The sequence below is a fragment of the Quercus suber genome, unplaced genomic scaffold, assembly GCF_002906115.3.
Source record: "Quercus suber isolate HL8 unplaced genomic scaffold, Cork oak 2.0 scaffold_130, whole genome shotgun sequence".
NCBI lineage: Eukaryota > Viridiplantae > Streptophyta > Magnoliopsida > Fagales > Fagaceae > Quercus > Quercus suber.
In genome coordinates this window covers 344,514-363,833 of record NW_027069593.1, presented here as the reverse complement: position 1 = coordinate 363,833, position 19,320 = coordinate 344,514, and the positions used below count along the sequence as shown (strand labels likewise).

Sequence of the window (19,320 nt, the reverse complement as noted above, 5' to 3'; positions counted from 1 at the left end):
GCACACTCCAAGGGATAAATTAATTTGTCGCACAGAAAATATGTGTTGAATATATTGGAAGAAACAAGTTTTTATTAAGTTCAGAACTAATAGAGACCCATATGGATACCAATATCAAATGGATATGGATAAGGGAGAGTTGTTATCTAATCCAAGAGCGATGCGGTCCACAGTAACCAATGGTTGCTGGAACTGATTTAGAGAAAAAAACAAAACAAAACAAAACAAAAAAATAAAAAAATAAACAAACAAACAAACAAACAAGAGAATAGAAAGAGTAGATCAAGAGACAAACCCAAAATAGGGCTGTAGAGAATGATTCTCTAAATTAGATATCTTAATTGGTAAAAGATGATCCCATACTTGACAACTTACACAGTAAACAATCTCTCTAGTTCCATGATCATACAGTCAAAAGGTCATGAAAAACTATTGACTCAAATTAGGACTTATTGACTAACTTAAATTCTATTACAACATAAACAAATAAATAATAACCAACCAGACTTCAAGAAATATTAAAGATATCTTGGAAAAATCAAATCTGGCTGGCTGCATCAAAAAGACATCTTCTTTGATTTCTAAGTTGAACTACCTCACTATTACCCAATCAAATATATACTTTGCAGTAAGTGTTGTGAGTCAGTATATAGTTGTACTTCATCATCCACATTGGGAAGCCATTCTTCAAATTGTGAGACACCTTAAGGCTTATCCTGGACGTGGACTTTAATGTAAAGCCCATGATCATTTGCATGTAAAGGCTCTTACAAATTCAGATTAGGCAATATCACCCTCAACTATGAAGTCTACCACAAGATATTGTCCTCTCCTAGGAGGTAACTTGATCAATTGAAAAATTAAAACACTAAGTGTTGTGTCCTGCTCCAGTGCAGAGGCTGAATATAGATCCATGGCTCATACCTTATGTGAGGTTATGCAGATTAAGCATCTGCTAGTGGAATTGAGATTTGATGTACAATTGCCATGACCATGTATTATGATAACCAAGTAGCAGTTCAATCGCTTCGAACCTAGTGTTCCATGAACTGAACAAACATATAGAGGTAGATTGCATCTTGTTTGAAAGGGAGTGGAGAGTGGTTGACACCCCCATATGTCTCTACAGGGGCCCAAGTTGCTGATATGTTCATGAAACTGCCGTGCGATGACTTAGATTTGTTAAGTAACAAGCCCAGACATTTTGATAAATATATGCCCCAGCTTGAGGGTAGTTTGGTCATATTTTACGTAATGCCTATATATACAAATAATAGATGAGAATTATGGGTACTCATTTTTTAACCCAAAGCCACTTATTAATTTACAAGATCTTCGCGGAGGAAAAAAAGAACTGCTAAAGTTGACATGCACAAAACTGTTATACAAGGCACGCTTAGATTTGTTATGTAACAAGTTGAGACTATTTGCTTGAGGGGAGTGCTTTGAGTAATATACTGTATAAGTTATGTGGGCAGTTTGGTCATATTGTATTTAATACCTAATCTATAAATAATAGATGAGTAGAATGGTTATTTAGTTTTTAACCCTAAGCCAACTATTAAATTACAATATCCATATAAAAAAGAAAGGAGAAAAAAAAAAAAAAGATGTCAAAGTCCAACCATTTATTCTATGTCAGAATAAAAAAAGAATGCAGGATTACTTTAGTTGACATTCTTAAAACTCTCAATCAGGTGACTAAACAAAATTGCATACCTGTAGAAGAGGATCCATTGAAGATTTGAATTTCAAAAGACTGTCCTCCATGAAAATCAACGTGGCAATAGCGAAATAAAACGTTGTTCTACTACGAGAACATCTGTAATCATCTAAGAAAGGGAAGTGCTCTTTCTGAAAATGGAAAACAAACAAACATATTGCCAAATTATTGGCCAATATTAACTTACAGTTAAGTGTAAATTTAAATATGAGAACAAAGCCAAAAGAAATATATATATATATATATATATATTTAAGAGTGATATTTACATCATGATGTGCAATAATAGATTTAATAATATCCAACTTCAGAAGCAGCTTTCCCAACATAGATCTGCACAAAATTGCATTTTGATGTAAATACAGAGCAGAGAGAATTGATATAATAAAAAGGCCGTACCCGGTACACAAATCTCCCACTGATGCGGGGTCTCAGAGAAACCAAGGTAGGCAACCTTATCCCTAATTTATTTGAGAGGTTGATTCCCATACTCATCACCCTCAACTATGAAGTCTACCACAAGATATTGTCCTCTCCTAGGAGGTAACTTGATCAATTGAAAAATTAAAACACTAAGTATTGTGTCCTGCTCCAGTGCAGAGGCTGAATATAGATCCATGGCTCATACCTTATGTGAGGTTATGCAGATTAAGCATCTGCTAGTGGAATTGAGATTTGATGTACAATTGCCCATGACCATGTATTATGATAACCAAGTAGCAGTTCAATCGCTTCGAACCTAGTGTTCCATGAACTGAACAAACATATAGAGGTAGATTGCATCTTGTTTGAAAGGGAGTGGAGAGTGGTTGACACCCCCATATGTCTAAGTTGCTGATATGTTCATGAAACTGCCGTGCGATGACTTAGATTTGTTAAGTAACAAGCCCAAACATTTTGATAAATATGTGCCCCAGCTTGAGGGTAGTTTGGTCATATTTTACGTAATGCCTATATATACAAATAATAGATGAGAGTTATGGGTACTCATTTTTTAACCCAAAGCCACTTATTAATTTACAAGATCCGCGCGGAGGAAAAAAAGAACTGCTAAAGTTGACATGCACAAAACTGTTATACAAGGCACGCTTAGATTTGTTATGTAACAAGTTGAGACTATTTGCTTGAGGGGAGCGCTTTGAGTAATATACTGTATAAGTTATGTGGGCAGTTTGGTCATATTGTATTTAATACCTAATCTATAAATAATAGATGAGTAGAATGGTTATTTAGTTTTTAACCCTAAGCCAACTATTAAATTACAATATCCATATAAAAAAGAAAGGAGAAAAAAAAAAAAAAAAAAGATGTCAAAATCCAACCATTTATTCTATGTCAGAATAAAAAAAGAATGCCGGATTACTTTAGTTGACATTCTTAAAACTCTCAATCAGGTGACTAAACAAAATTGCATACCTGTAGAAGAGGATCCATTGAAGATTTGAATTTCAAAAGACTGTCCTCCATGAAAATCAACGTGGCAATAGCGAAATAAAACGTTGTTCTACTACGAGAACATCTGTAATCATCTAAGAAAGGGAAGTGCTCTTTCTGAAAATGGAAAACAAACAAACATATTGCCAAATTATTGGCCAATATTAACTTACAGTTAAGTGTAAATTTAAATATGAGAACAAAGCCAAAAGAAATATATATATATATATATATATATTTAAGAGTGATATTTACATCATGATGTGCAATAATAGATTTAATAATATCCAACTTCAGAAGCAGCTTTCCCAACATAGATCTGCACAAAATTGCATTTTGATGTAAATACACAGCAGAGAGAATTGATATAATAAAAAGGCCGTACCCGGTACACAAATCTCCCACTGATGCGGGGTCTCAGAGAAACCAAGGTAGGCAACCTTATCCCTAATTTATTTGAGAGGTTGATTCCCATACTCGAACCCATGACTTATCGCTTTTGGTGGAAGGCATTTGCCATTGCACCAAGGCTCGACCTCAAGAAAATTAATATAATAAAAAATAAAAAGTTTCCAAACTATATCTAAAGTTATAAAACTAACCCAGATGTCATTTCAAAGAAAACGCTCAAGGTATGGTCAATAACCGCTTTAGACTGCAAATTCAGATATATCATGCCATTAGATAAACTAATTGAATTCATTAGAACAGTTAATAGAAGGTGTGATTTGTCACCTGAGAGTAAGACTTCAGATTTGTAACAATCTTTCTTACAATAGCAACCAATAATAGTAAATGATCATGGATTCCAAGAAGCTCAGATAGTCGAGCATATAGTTGCTGCAAAAAAACATCCAGGAACATGAAGAGGGTCGAACTCAACCAAAAAGAAAGGAAAAAAGTACAGGTTTGAATTTCAAATTCACTTACTTTGGAAGAATGCAAGGCATAATCACCAACAAAAGATTTCCTAAATTGTTGTAAAAAGGTAAGAATTGCACAATCAAGCCTTTGCTTGCTTAGTTCACCATACCTCTGCCAATGTCCAAGGAATAAATAAACATCATATATAACAAAGGAAAAAGACAACCAGATATATTTAAGAAAGAATCAGCTGCTTTAATGTGAAAAAAATATAAATTTTACCTCTCAAATTTTAAAAGGAGAATGGAGACAAATTGTGCTTAAAAGAAAATTTTTAAAAACAAGTAGTTTTATACTAATCAGCAAAGCCTTAGTTTAAACCATACGCAGATGCACATGATCTAAAAGAAAGTAAGAATTGAAAATAAATCATTAAATGCAACCCTTTAGGCAAAAGGGTAATGATTAATTGTTTCAAAGCCTACAATAAGCACCCAGATTAGGTGGGGTAAAAGTTATGGAACAGTTCACAGGTGATTTACTTATTCTGTGTACTATTTCAAACCCAATACCAATGTCACAATGCATCTGTAGCCGTATCATTGTATAGACTAAAACATCAATCAAAGGAGATGCGAATGGCCTTGTAGAAATTTGTAATGACGTGAGGGAGAAAAGAGGAGAGGAGAGAACCTACGAGTTTACGTGGTTCGGCCTTTTGACCTACAGTCATGGACAAGAGCCCAAAGAGCTACAATTTCATTCACTTTTCTTAACAATAGATTATAATAGAATCCATATTTATAATAGAGATTAAACACAAAATTCAATGGTAATTTGAATTTGAATTGCATATTAATTGCTTCAATCCCACGACATTCTCTAGCAATCAATCCCTTAATTTACTAACCAATTCAATAATTTTTTTTTTCCCGGTAATCAACACTCCCACTCAAGTCGTGCATTAATCTTTGATGAAATGAATAAGTTGCAAATATTGCATACAAATCTTGAACTATCTTCCAAAGTTTTGTACTTTTTATTTATAAGAAAATTAGCCAACAGTGAAATTTGGTATGAATCAATGTAGGTGCTTAATGTGATGAAATCCTTTGCTATGAAGGATGGTACTAGGAGTGAGAATTGCATAGATAAAATATTTTTTGATATGTAAATAGTGGGTAGGGAAAGGTGTGATTGGAACCACAAACATCAGACCCATTGAGAGTGCTATTACCACTGTGCATCACTTTCTCACTAGAATTGAAGGTGACAATAGCAAAAACATTATTAGCAGCAGAAGAAGAATCCAGTACGAAAGCATACTGGTTTGAGGATTAAAAAAAGAAGGCAACTAACAAGGTAGAAATCATGTCCATCTCTCTCAACAGAAGCATCCTCACCTCCATGCTTTCTTAAGAGGGAAGGAGGTGCCAATTGAACTACAACTCAGCCACATCATACATCACACTCTTCATAACAAAGAAATAGATACTAGTAAGTTATACATTATCTTTCAAGAATTCCAAAATGCAGCAAGCACTTTGATGCAGCACACAATAGGAAAATAGAGATAAAAGAGGAACAAAAGGAACAACTGGACAAACCCTAGGCTTCACCACCTAGAACCTACCTGCAAAATCTAGGCATCACCACTTAAGGGCGTTTGGCATCACCACCAAACAGAGAGAACAAAAGAGAAAAACAATTACAGAATCTCCAAATGTCAAGTCCAAATTCGAATCAGTCTGTACCCAAGAAGTTTATTTAGGACCTGGTAGTACATTATTTTAAAATTTTGGGCTTAACTAAGATCTTTTGAGTCAGACTGGCTACCACCCTGACTTTATGCAGAGACTAGGGATTAGAAGAAGTTTCAAACTATGGATTATTAATGAGGTCAGATAACAAAGTGGTATCATCAAGAGTATCATATACTTCATAATGTCCTACAAGTCTGACTGGTCAAGCAAATTACTTTAGACCGCATATTGACTCCTGAAGTCATATTCAGACCTCAAACAATAAGCTTTATCACAGTACTAGTAAAAGTAAAAACAGGCTTAGATACAACTTGATATGGGCAACACATGATTAATAGACTCCACTTATGATTATGAACCTGAGATATCCCTTTACAACAACCATATATGAGATAACTATTTAATATAAACTTGTAACTCCTTTTTTCTTATAGGTAATCAGAAAACTTTTATAATTACCTATCAAAAAAAAGGAGTTACAAGTTTATATTAAATAGTTATCTCATACAAAGATGTCTTGTTAATTTTTATAAAAACATGTTTAAGAAGGAAAAAAGGATATAAAATGCAACAATTCCACACCATAAAGATTGCATGTTCAAGTTGCACTGAAAATATCTGAATGCAAAAAAAATGCCAACTTGGTTTAATGAAAAACCTGACTGTGTAACCCGCTGTCTGTCACATTTATCAACTGCCAAACACGAGCTGAAAGTTCTGCATCAAATACTTCTTGCAATTCTCCACTGGATTAGAGAAGCAAAAGGGCCTGATGAGATACACAATTCTCTCTGAAAGCTATAATTGTAAATTTGTAATAAGCAATAAAAATGTAACCTGAAGCCAGAAATTTGCTTAGTCTTAAGAATGGCAGCAACAATATGCACTATCCAAGCAAGTTTGACTTCGGCCAAAGAGAGTTGAATGTTATCTGCACAACATTGGAGGTTTGCTCCACCCTATACAAAGCAAATTACATGTAATATCAAATTATTGCAGAAAGAAAGAGAAAGTAAGGAAAGGGAGTATTCAATAGAGTACCATATACAATTGCAAGATAGGCTCCATAATCTTCATTATATACATACCACAAGTTTCATACTGCAATTCACGCAAGAAAAGATGGTGTTAAAGTCAAATTCATCAGCAATTTTTGAGAAAATTGAAGGGTTGTTTAGTTTAACCAATAAGGAAACGTAAAACTTTTCAAAAGTATTCCTGATGCGTGTTTTCCGAACCTGAAATCTGCAAAGATAAGGAATGAAATCAAGTTGATCCTGAAGGAGTTCAACATTATCAAGTGGATCCTCATAGAGTTCATCAGAAAATTCAGACTGCAGCAGATAAATGAAGCAGAAGTAATGTAAAAGATTTACTTAGTGAAAGTGAAAGCATTGCATCACTGCTAGAATTATAGCTGCTATCTCACCTGCAAAGAATCAAATCTTGATGAAATGAAACCTTCTATAATCTTGGGTGCATATTCATCCAACAGGTTTGCTGTGTCAGTCTTCAAAAACCGTACAGATGTGACCAATCTTGACCACATCCCTAAAAGGTAATAAACACTGCTGCCAGCCCACTGGAAAAAGATAATGAATTCATCAATTCAGACAAGGAATTTCATTAAATCTATCCATAATAAAATCAAATTCCATCATTTTCTTCATAAAAAATACTCAAAAGTTATGGGAGATAAATGAACCTGCCAGGAATGAAGAGATTTCAGTGTGAAGTCTGCTACTAAGCGTATCCAATCAGTATAGCCATCAGCGTTAACAAGTTCTGATAACTGCAACACACATATTACCAATTTTAACCATCAGTGTCTGGGCTCACCAAAAAATTGGAGAAAATGGACAATAATATAATAAAAGTCAGAAGCTCCCCTCAAAGAAAACTGAAACCACAATGACCCCCATTCCCCCTCCCCCCCCCCATTCAGCATGCGTGTCCTCACCATGTCCTTTTTTAAAAAAAAATGCAAGACACAGCTGAGACACGAGAACAAGAAGAATTGAATACCCTTTTAAATAATAATAAAAAATTAAAAATAAATAAAAAATAAAAGAGAGAGCATTCATGCTCTAAATATCAAGAGTGCATTTGAAAATTAATAAATATCTTTATTCTTGGTTTGTATTCTAATTTGTAAACATTCTTTAATGGTCATGGTTTTGCTTTATTATCCATTATTACTCTTAATTTAATGCATAATTAACATTATATAAAAAATAATATATATAGAAAATATAAATAAAAGTATATTTAATAATTATTTAATAGACATGTCCTGCCATACCCATGTCCTATTTTTTGAAAAAAATTCTTATCAGCGTGTCATACCCGTACCCGTGTCAGTGCTTCTTAGCTCTAATAGTTCCCCATTGAAACGGATTTGGAAGTTTTCTGTTTGATATTTAACTCCATCATGAGATTCATGACCCCTTGTCTATGATAACAGGTTGTGGGAGCTTTATTTTCTCTAGGTGTGCTTCCTATTAGATTGTTATTTCTACTGTTTTTCTGAACTATGGTCATATCATATTAGAAAAGTAAGGTGACAAATGATTGTTGGACCAATGTGTACAGGATTGTTTTGCCATTCAAAGGAATATCCACCAATGCACTGTATAGCATAAAAGTAGAGAACTCCAAAATAGCTGACAACATTTAAGACAACCATATCTCTCACTAGGAAATCTCAATGCAATAAAATGTCCCCCCCACTGTCAGTGCATTAAATATTCCCCAATATGACATGTCTATCCCACTACAACTCAAAAAGGAGAATTCTTCCCCTAGTTCTGCTTTCCCCACATCATCATTCAGTTGTAACGACCCAAGTAAAATCATCCTCAATCTTGAACAAACAAGAAATAGAATCAGCTCCATATCCTCCTTCATGCTTTACCCCTTCATCCCATGATAAAAACACCCTTCCAAAAGTTCAATCGTATAAAATACATCCAGCCCAAAAAACAGAGTTCCCCATAAGCTCTGGATGGATAATTGATTAATGGGACTACATCTTAGCCTCCTATATAGGTTAATGGCCAGCAAAAGTGCCTATTGTCATATATTTTGCCCACAACCAGTCCCAAGCCCAGAAAATGAGGATCATAGAAGGTTGACGGTCAATGTAAAATTTAGTCACTTTATTATGAATGGATCTTAACCTCTTTTAAGCAAACCATATCAACTTTGCAGCTATGCAAAAAATAAGATAAAAAAAATCCTAGTAGGCTATTAGTCAAGATCATGAAGACCATGACCATTACTAAAAAAGATCTTAAGACTCAGTCATATGAGCTCCAATCCCCTCTCTGCTAACTTCACTTCCCTCAACCACCCTTTCCCTACTAATAACTTGATGTAAAACGTGACCTCCTGCTCCTCATTTGCCAACCTCCTTGTTTCTTCATCCAAGACCATTGGCTCCAACCACATACCATCATTTTCAAGCCCCTCAAATGACATCAAAACCCAATGTAAAGCAGCAATTTTAAAGGACAGTATTTTGGCTAAGTAATTCAATTCCAAAAGATAAAAGTAGGTAGTCCCCATCTAACGGTCTGAAAAAACCCCTTAATGATGTAGTTTGGAAGTTAGATATTTTGCTTACTAGGAGGGTGTTTGAATTGGGTGAAAATTGAGTTATATAACTCAGTTTTCATCACCCATAATCCAAAACACGTGGGACCCACAAAAGAAATGTTTTTTGGCAAGATTTTTGAATCTTGATTTCATCGCTCAAACCTCAAAAAATTGAGTTTGAGTGATGAAAACTGGAAACAAAAATTTGGATTTCCCAAAACATCAAATTTGAGTTTCAGTGGCACTGTAGTTATTTTGGTGAGTTTGTGGGGCCATGTGCAGTGAGTTGTCACGTCAACCATCAAGTTGGGCACATTTCTTTTTTCATTTCATTTCCTTCATTTCAGACTTTCTCCTCCATTTTCACTTTACTCTTCTCCACAACCTTCTCTCTTCCTCCCCTCACATTTGTTCTTTTCCATTTCATTTCATAAATCAGAGAATCAAAAACTCTTGCAAAGCCGAAGAGAACCCATACGTGCTCACCATTGCTGACCGAAAGATCTTCACCGGCAAGGCTTGCTCTGTCACCAGCAGGCTGTCACTCCACTTGATCAAGTTTGTAGAACTTCTCCCAGGAGACCACTATCTCTCTCTCCCTCTCCATTTTCCATGTCCATTGTCACATTTGTAGATGGAGATGTAGACATGCTTTGGGTGTTTGGAGATGGATATGTAGACTTCTGGTTTTTTATAAAGCTCATGATCTTCTTCTTCTTCTTCTTTTGAAGGTGCTATTGGACACTGATCTTGAAAATCCATCGTGGGTTGTACTAGAAAATTTAATTCCATGGAATTTAGATCTTTCTCAGAGAGAAACATCTGAGAATCAGACACACCCATGAATGAAAGTGACTTGAACTCACAGAACATGAAGAGAAAAAGTGTTAAAAATACACAGAATACCAAATTGGAATTGGAATAAAGAAAGGACCAAAACAAAAGGACGAGAAGATGAAAAGGACGAAGAAACCTAAAAACAAACTAGAGGGGACTGACAAGCCTAGACTAAGATCTTATCCCAAGTGACCACTATCTCTCTCTCCCTCTCCATTTTCCATGTCCATTGTCACATTTGTAGATGGAGATGTGGAGATGCTTTGGATGTTTGGAGATGGATATGTTGACTTCTGGTTTTTTATAAAGCTCATGATCTTCTTCTTCTTCTTCTTCTTCTTCTCCTAGAGGTGCTGTTGGACACTAATCTTGAAAATCCAACGTAGGTCATACTAGGAAATTTAATTCCATGGAATTTAGATCTTTCTCAAAGAGAAACATCAGAGAATCAGACACACCCATGAATGAAAGTGACTTGAACTCAGAGAACATGAAGAGAAAAAGTGTTAAAAACACACAGAATACCAACTTGGAATTGGAATATAAAAAGGACCAAAACAAAAGGACAAGAAGATGAAAAGACAAAGAAATCTAAAAACAAACTAGAGGGGACTGACAAGCCTAGACTAAGAAGAAACGTAATGCCAACAATATATTTAGAAAATCACTATCTATTTTTTTGTTTTTTTTTTTTAAGTGATTTCTTGAAGCTTGTTTTTTTAAAGTGATTTCTTCACATTTCTGGGTTTTATGATGGGAGAAGACGAAAGTGGAGAGGATTAGTAGAAAAATGAGGGATGAAGGAGAGAGAATGTGGGTAGGGGTGTTTTCTGTTCTGTGTAGTGTTAGTGAGTGGGCTCCACCATTTTGCCAAAAAGTAGAGTTCAAGACTGAGAGATGTAACTCAGTTTTGTAACTAAACAGAAATTGGTATTTGAGTTATAGTGGGAATTGAGTTATGAGTTATGGGTTATGAATTTGAGTTATGGGTGATGAGATATCCAAACAGGCCCTAATTGTCTCCCCTTCACAATCTTCAACAACTTCAACGACATAGAAAGGATCGGGGAAAAAAGCACTATGCAAAGTTGCCCTCCCAAACATAAGCTACCTAACCATATCCCTCAATTTAAGTAACATGTAAACCCTAAATCTTAACTGCATTATCGGTCACTCTAAAAGTCCACATTGTGGCAACATCTCCAATGAAATCCTCCTCCAGCAACTAAAGGGCTCATTTCTTATGACTCGCTACCCAGCCCTTCCTTTGTTTTTGTTGCATAAGCATTCTGACCAACAACTTCCTTTGATGGTTGTAAATCAGCTCCAGCTTCATTATTACCTCTAGCAACAAAGGATGCAGACTGTTATGAATATGTATAAGTGAGGGATAAACTTGTAATATTGAAATTACTCACCTCTAAATAATATGTCTTTGTGCCAATGAACTATTGGTCAAATAGCATTTCCTAGTGTTTTACAAAGACAATCAGGGTTTGAACCTCCCCTCCTCACTTAACATGTATCTAGAGAAATTAATATGTGTGTGTGTTTGGGTAAATTACTTAAACCTAAACTCATTTCCCAATGCACAACATTGTATCAGAGAATTAAAGCCCCTTTTCACATCCAACGCCATAACTTCGCTGTTACCCAACTCTGGCAATGACATCATTCTTCTTCCTAGGCTTCGGGGACCACACTCAAACACAGACCAATATATTTATACCCTCTCTAACGTCAACCTCATGACCACCAGTCGAGTCACATGACCTAAGCAGAGTCAAATTTGATCAAGATCAGTAGGATGACTAAATTGTGACTGTCCCTACACCTCTGATAACTGTCAACAATGTGAACAAACCCCCAAAACTGATACCAACTTCCACCAACTGGGCCAAAATGACACTGAAGTTTTAGGAACATCATTCCAGTTCTTTTATTGGTAAGAAACACATACACACCCAATCAGTCTTAAATCCACACTCATTTTTCCTTTTACAATTAACACTAGAAGAAAATTTTCATTTTACAACTAACATTGTTCTACTGATTTTCATTCAAGAAAGGTTGAAAACAAGAAATAGGTTCTACAACCACCCTTTATACTGAAACGTTACCACAATCCTGGGTATAGGATTTTCTCAGGGAAAAATTTAAGAAAAGAAAGTAGGTCAATTGTAAAGACCAGATATAGGCAACATGGTTCTGACAAATTCCATCCAATAGACATAATAATAAGCCCCACCTAGCATAGGTTGTCCATCAAGCAAATTTATAATAACACACATAACATTGTCCATCCAGCTACAATTTCAAGCAAAACATTTAGGACATCTATATACTTATATTTTATAGAGAATTTTGCACCAAAATGAAGAAAGATATGCAGTGCCATAAGTTCCTTTTCATGATTACACTTTTCTCATACTTCCTCCTAACAATTTCCAAAAAATAACACAAATATATGTCCATGAAATACAACATATAGAAGAAAATATGTTTTTGTCCTACAAGAGAAAAAACTCTTGATGTGAAGAACCCTAGGTGTAGCTTTTCAAAAAAATTTCAACTGGGTAGTTAAAATGGATATTATAAACACAAGCATCTTATAGTTATATATTATTTTGAGATTAAGCAAATTACCAATCAACAAGAAGCAATTAAGCCAAACATACAACATAAGTCACAACAGAAGTAGTTGAATGCATATATTGAGTGAGCATATAGTCAAAGTCACCTGATAATTCACTTTAAAGCGGCCAAGCAGACGACAAAATGTATGATAATTATCATGATCAGCAAGACCTGCCTCCAAACCAAAAAGGAACAAATTTCAGCAGGGATGAAATAATTTATAAATTAATACAATCAATATACTATTATTTTAGTATATAGATGGCAATAAATGTTAAATATTTAAGCAAGTTTTAAAATGACCCAGAACAGCCAAAGTTTTAGAGGATCAACACATTCCAATTATGTAAATGAATTCTCCCAACTCCCCCCAACAATGCATGTTAAAGATTGTTATACTTATTACTGACATCATGATTTGGTTCACAGTATGCAAAAACTACAATTACAATTTTCAAGATGATAAGTATTAAGAGTTATAGAAAACAAATCATTTTTCTTTAAATTTTTTTGGGTGAGCTTTCCCAAGGCTCCTATTGCTTTGCTGGATAAAAATTCCAGAAATATATTTTTGGGAAAAGATCACTGGCTCAATAGTCTTGTCACATGTTATGAAGCTTTAAGTAAATTCATCACATATTTTCCACTAGCTACAAAAAGGAAAAATAACCGAGGAATTTATTCTTAAGAAAGAAATTTCCACCAATAAATTAGCAGTGAAACAAAGCATGTCCTAGAAGAAAAAAAGATCAAAACATCATGGTTATTGTTGGAACAGTTTGTTTGCAACCATTCAGTAAGAATGACTTCTCTAATGAAATCAACAACTGTCTCCTCACAAGTGACAAGCCTATATCCCCCTTCCCCTACTTCCCTTTCCATCCCTTCCCTTGAGAGTTTACATGTTGGTTTTAAATCATCACATTTAACTAAGTCTAAACTGAATAATTTTTATGCTAACTATTTTTTTTAGTAACATATGAAATCTTTCTAAGAAAGAACCCTTTGGACTTGCTTTCAACATGAAAAGAAAGATAAGGAAACAGAACCAGTGTACTGGAGGTGCATCTAAATATGTAAAAGTAGAACAATCAAGAAGATCCAACAAACTAGAGAAGGAATGACCACCCATAATAGCCATCCAATCATACAAAGTGCACAGAAAAATCAACTTCACTAGCACCATAGGTTGTTCAATGCCTTTGAATTTCCAGTAATTCCTTTCCTTCCAAATGAACCATGTGACACAAAGATGGAAAAGTTGGAAATGCTATGCAGATTTAATAGTATTTGTCTATGGTGTTTTGCTGTGTAGTAATCATATATTTCATTATGTTTTTCAGACATCTTATTGCTGCTGTTTTATATTTAGTTGGCATCTAGTGAATTTCTCTTTGGCATATGACCAATACTATTAAATCTCCATATAGTAGGAGAATAAAACTTGTGATTTAGGATGTCAAAGCATCTCTAAGTTCAATGTTTGATTTTAAATTATAAAATTAAATATTAAAAACCGTTGCAACATAATATAGAGAAAAACAAAACAGTAATTAATTGGTCCAGATACAAGAGATCTTCATCTTATCATGTAACTGAACCACTACTGGTTATTTTACTTAAAAAGTTCAATTATCTTAAGTTTACCAAGGTTGAAAAGTTGATTTTCAAAAAAAAAGTTTCAAAAAATTTACTGCATAGTAGCATTCCACAGATAACGTTGAAAAAAAGAAGTCAACACAAATAAAATCCAGTTTACCAATTCCACTTTGCAGGATTTCTTTGGTGCCTGTCATTAAATGTGACAAAAACTTCAATCGTGTAGCGTCATTTATAAAAAACGATCGCCTTATAGAGGCTAGCCGCAACAAGCACTCCAAAGCCTGTAATTAAACATTAGGGCAGAGCTAAGAGTTAGTAAGGCAAAAAAAATCAACTCACATTTTGACCAGAAAAGTTGCAATTCAACCTCAAATAAAGAATTTTCACCAAACAAATTGGTGAAAAAATGAAAAAAGGGATCTGCTAAGAGTTTAACATTTCACACGTTGAAAACCGGTATGAAAGATCATAGTAACTTAAAATATAAAGACTATAACTTAAAATACAACAAAAGTAACGCTGAAATTTAAATGAGTTAAGTTTGATCCCAAAACTAACAAAAGATTAAATCATAATAAATTACTTTGACTAAAAATATATAAATAGTCAGATATGGTCCCAAAACAAATTAATCATTAATTTAAAAACAAATGCTAATTTGATCACTCCACAAGAATTACAAAGACAAGAACCAATTTTAGGTTACACTACACAAAATAATAAAGATGTGCTTATATGAACAAATCTATTTATAAAACTTTTAGAGGATATCTTATGATAAAAACATAAGAGGAAATTTAAACACAATAACAAAGATGGAGAGCTGGAGGGAATCTATGCTTTTAAAATTTGACTTCAGAAGGCCAGCCCAAAAAAATTGCAATTGTTATGCTGATAAAACTTTCATGGAATTCCTATGACGGTCTTATTTAATAAAGGGATAAAATGATAAAATAACAAGGGCAGAAATTCTTCATCATACGATATGGCGGATAGTGAATAAACACGTTAGCGAGTACAGCAAAAAGAGGAAACTTGAACAAAATGTTAGCAAAATGAGAAAAGCATGAATAGAAGCATACACCATTTGAAACGTGAGGTGTTCACCTATGGCATTTAGATCTGGAAGGTTTTACTAATGCATTTTTTCAAGCTTGCTGGAGCGTAGTGAAGAATGACATCATGGAAGTCTCAAAGCAGTGCGAGTGAGCCCCCCTCAACATGAGATTCCAGAGGAGAACACCCACAAGAAGACTTGAGGTGAGTGGGCTGTGGTCAAAACGGAGCCAACCAGTGAGGAGTTTGCAGCAATGTATCATAGGAAGAGATCCAGCAGTAGTGGTGGTGGAGCCTTGCTTGTGTGCGATCCACCTTGAATTCATGCCCAGGTGGCTGCCTCAGAACAAGCAACACATCAAGCCCATTGTTCCTAGGGTCAGCACTCCTCCTAGTTTTGGCAGTAGTTGGATGCCTCCCTCAATGGTAGGAGGGTAGTTCAAGGCAAAGGGGTCAGAGAGCAGATGGCTCAACGGGGATGAAGATGTGGCTAATGGAGTAACTGTAGAGGAGGAAGTTTATCAAATAAAATAAAATAAAAAACTGTTGAGGAGGAAGTGTTAGAAGTTACCCCTTTGAGCACCTACTGTGGATTTGAGGAGTAATCAGCCACCTCTCATGAGGAACCCTCAGAGAGGGTAATGAGAAGGATTAAGGTGTTTTATAAAATCCTGGGGGTGTCCTATGATGGCTACAAGGAAGAAGTAATGAGGTTTGCGGCAATTGAGAGATGGTGGTGAGCTACTGGGACACAGAGAGGTTCCCCACAGCAACACCATAGAGGTGTGGTGAGAGGAGTAAGGGAGTTGAAAAATATGGAGTGGTCAGTGAACTATGATTCTAAGAGAAGAAGCAACAGAGATATTGGTAGGATGGAGAGGGCTCTACAGTTAACCTTATGAAGCTTAAAATCTTGTCTTGGAATGCTCAAGGATTAAACAATTATGATCAAAGGTTGAGGGTCAAAAACTCCTTGAAGAAGTGGAAAGGTGACGATGTGTGTTTGCAAGAAACGAAGTTGGAGGTAGTTAACAGAGCTATGGTGAGAAGTGTATGGGGTAGTCCTTTTGTTGATTGGGCCATGTTAGAGGCAGAAGGATTTGGTGGAGAACGTCCATGTCCAAGTCCAGATTGAATAGGTCACTACATAGTCCAATAATCATGAGACAAAGTCCATCTCCAGATTGGATAAGTTTTTGATTTCCACTATTTGAGAAGAGCACTTTTCTAGGATCACTCAAAGTCGGTTGCCTCAGACCGTCTTGGATCATTTTCCAATTCTGTTTGATGGAGGTAGTATGTAGTATTAATGGGGGTAAGACTCATTTCAAATTTGAAAATATGTGGTGAAGAATAGAGGGGTTTGTAGATAGGGTGAGATAATGGGGGAGAGTTATACCTTTCAAGGCACACCAAGTTTCATTCTAGCACAAAAACTTCGAGCTTTGAAGGAAGATTTGAAGAAGTGGAATAGGGAGGAGTTGGGGGACATTGGACCCAGAAAGAAAGAGCTAAAAGAAATAATTACAGAGCTCGATGCATGGGAGGAGCAAAATTGAAACTTAGCCCCAAAAATGCAAAATTTGGTCATTTGGTAGAACCCTAATAATTTCATTTTAATCCATATTTTAGGGGTCAAATGTAACAATTAAAAGTTTGTGGATTAAATTATGATAGGAAGAAACTAGAAAGGGTAAATTCTTATTTTCCCTAAAATACAACGTGATTGACACATCCCCCCCCAACCTTATTCAGGCATACCACTATGTAATAGTAAATGGGATTTAAAATGTCTAAAAGATTAGTCCCAACAAATTAACACCAACAAAATTTTAATTACATATCAAAAAAATTATTATAATGAAAGTAAATTTAGATACTGCAACAAGATACAGTGTAAAGAACTTCTCTCAAGGACAGCTTTAAAATAATTATTAAAAAAAGGTTATCCTACAAAAAGGATATAATAAATACAAACCTCTTTCGAAAAATGACTTTGAGTGATTGCATAATAATCAAAAAATATTTGAAGTGTCGAGGGATCCTGAATAACTGGCCTCCAAGAAATTGGAATCTGTACACCGCAAGGCAACAATAGTTTTAACTAAAAAGTACTAAAATAGAAAAACCGTAAAAGGCTAATGAGTTATATCAAGAACGTTTGCCTCAAAAAAAAGTTAAATGTACCTGTACCATACCAATCTCATCTGAACTTTCATCAAAAGATGTCCCCATAAAATCAAATGATAAAACATTCAAGGATAGTGAAAGAACCAGTTCCTGCAACTTGCTTCCAACTTTTTTTTTGGGGGGAAGAGGGGGTGGATCAACAAAAAAAAAATGACACTACAATCAAATAAAACTTTTTAAAGAAAAAAAAATTCAAAGATACCATTCAAATATAAAAATCAATGTATTACCATCATTTTTAAGTTGGTGCAGTGAAGTTAGAGATATCTGGAAAACTTGAAAAAGTGACTGATCCTTGAAAGAAATAGCTATCTTACGTTGAAGCATAGAAGGTAATCCAGAATTGGTCTGACAATTGATGAACCGAGATGAAATATTTGTATTCAAAAAATTGACCAAGAATCATTATCTATTATGGAAAAAAGAAGAAAAATTTAACTAAAAGAATTTATATTAACAACCCAATAAGAAATTACACCTGTGACCCTAATTAAATAGAAACACAAGCTGCTTATTCACACAGAAAGATAACAAGAAGATACGTTAAGAGTCAAATGAAACTCTGCCTGTGTGATGCCCAATGTCCTAATCTTTATACACAGCTAGTACCAAGCCCAAAGAAAAGTGGTGGGTGCAGTAAATTGATAGCTAGCATAAAACTTAGTCACAATGCATGAATGTGAATCCTTGCACAAGTGATTTAACTCAAGTTAACAAGAGAGTATAACCTTCAATACAATATACTGATAGAAGAAGATACATATATTCAACCATGATTTAGTTCGGATTAAGAATTAGTCAAGTTGAGTTGAACTGAAATTGCAACAAAATGACATCTATCAAGTGGTATAAGCAGAATATCAAGGTTATAAGCAAGTAGGCAACCAAAACTCATCTTCATTATTATTTTCAGTAATAAGAAGAGCAACCTTGTCAAAGTACAACCCAGCTATCAACTCAACACATTCATATTACAAACTGGCTACAACTAAAAATGGAGAACAAGTGCCCAATTCTAGAAGAAAAATTATCACATAACAGAAGATAGAACAGAATTAGTTCTTTGGAAATTCAAGCATTCCTCCACTCCCAATCAGTCAAAAACAGCCAACCAGCCAAAAAGGCAAGGACCCAATGAATATCAGATAAGATGCAGATTGGATTAGGGAAGAAGAACCTGCCAAAAGATGATCTTACATAAAAGCAACTCCTTTCAATAAATTTGCATTGCTCAAAGCAACCTGCTTCCTCAATTAAAAGATGACAAGCATACTATCTATAAAGGTGGTAAAACAAGAATTCTATCATAGAAAAAATCCAGGTCACAGAAAATATACATATAATAAGGCTACTGCCTCAGCACAAACGACATCGTGAGATGTCAGAAGGAACTTCTCCATGTTTCAGAATTTGTGCTCTTTTAGAATAGCATAATTAAGTTCCCACTAGAAGATCTTAATCAGACATTTACACTACTAACCTGATTCATCTCAGAAACAAGCTGATTCAATATCTTCAAACCAATTGCACAATGATATGGTGCCTGATGAAAGCATATAATTTGTAAGCAAGCATATCTTTTCACAGATTCACAACAAATCACATATAAGGAGTTTC

The 19,320-nt window shown here is 34.8% G+C and overlaps 1 protein-coding gene across 1 annotated transcript in view; it reads right to left on the bottom strand.

The window, feature by feature from the left end:
* Positions 1–19,320, bottom strand: part of LOC112004199 (uncharacterized) — a 38,356-nt gene that overhangs the window by 14,044 nt on the left and 4,992 nt on the right. The window contains exons 5-21 of the mRNA XM_065776205.1: positions 19,184–19,246; positions 17,934–18,051; positions 17,701–17,810; positions 17,492–17,587; positions 14,615–14,738; positions 12,959–13,026; positions 7,490–7,576; positions 7,214–7,366; positions 7,023–7,118; positions 6,826–6,885; positions 6,622–6,743; positions 6,443–6,530; positions 4,088–4,192; positions 3,893–3,997; positions 3,760–3,812; positions 3,413–3,476; positions 3,140–3,274 (exon numbers count right to left, since the gene is read on the bottom strand). Coding sequence (XP_065632277.1) covers positions 3,140–3,274; positions 3,413–3,476; positions 3,760–3,812; positions 3,893–3,997; positions 4,088–4,192; positions 6,443–6,530; positions 6,622–6,743; positions 6,826–6,885; positions 7,023–7,118; positions 7,214–7,366; positions 7,490–7,576; positions 12,959–13,026; positions 14,615–14,738; positions 17,492–17,587; positions 17,701–17,810; positions 17,934–18,051; positions 19,184–19,246 — 1,647 coding nt within the window. The remainder of the gene's footprint in view (positions 1–3,139; positions 3,275–3,412; positions 3,477–3,759; positions 3,813–3,892; positions 3,998–4,087; positions 4,193–6,442; positions 6,531–6,621; positions 6,744–6,825; positions 6,886–7,022; positions 7,119–7,213; positions 7,367–7,489; positions 7,577–12,958; positions 13,027–14,614; positions 14,739–17,491; positions 17,588–17,700; positions 17,811–17,933; positions 18,052–19,183; positions 19,247–19,320) is intronic.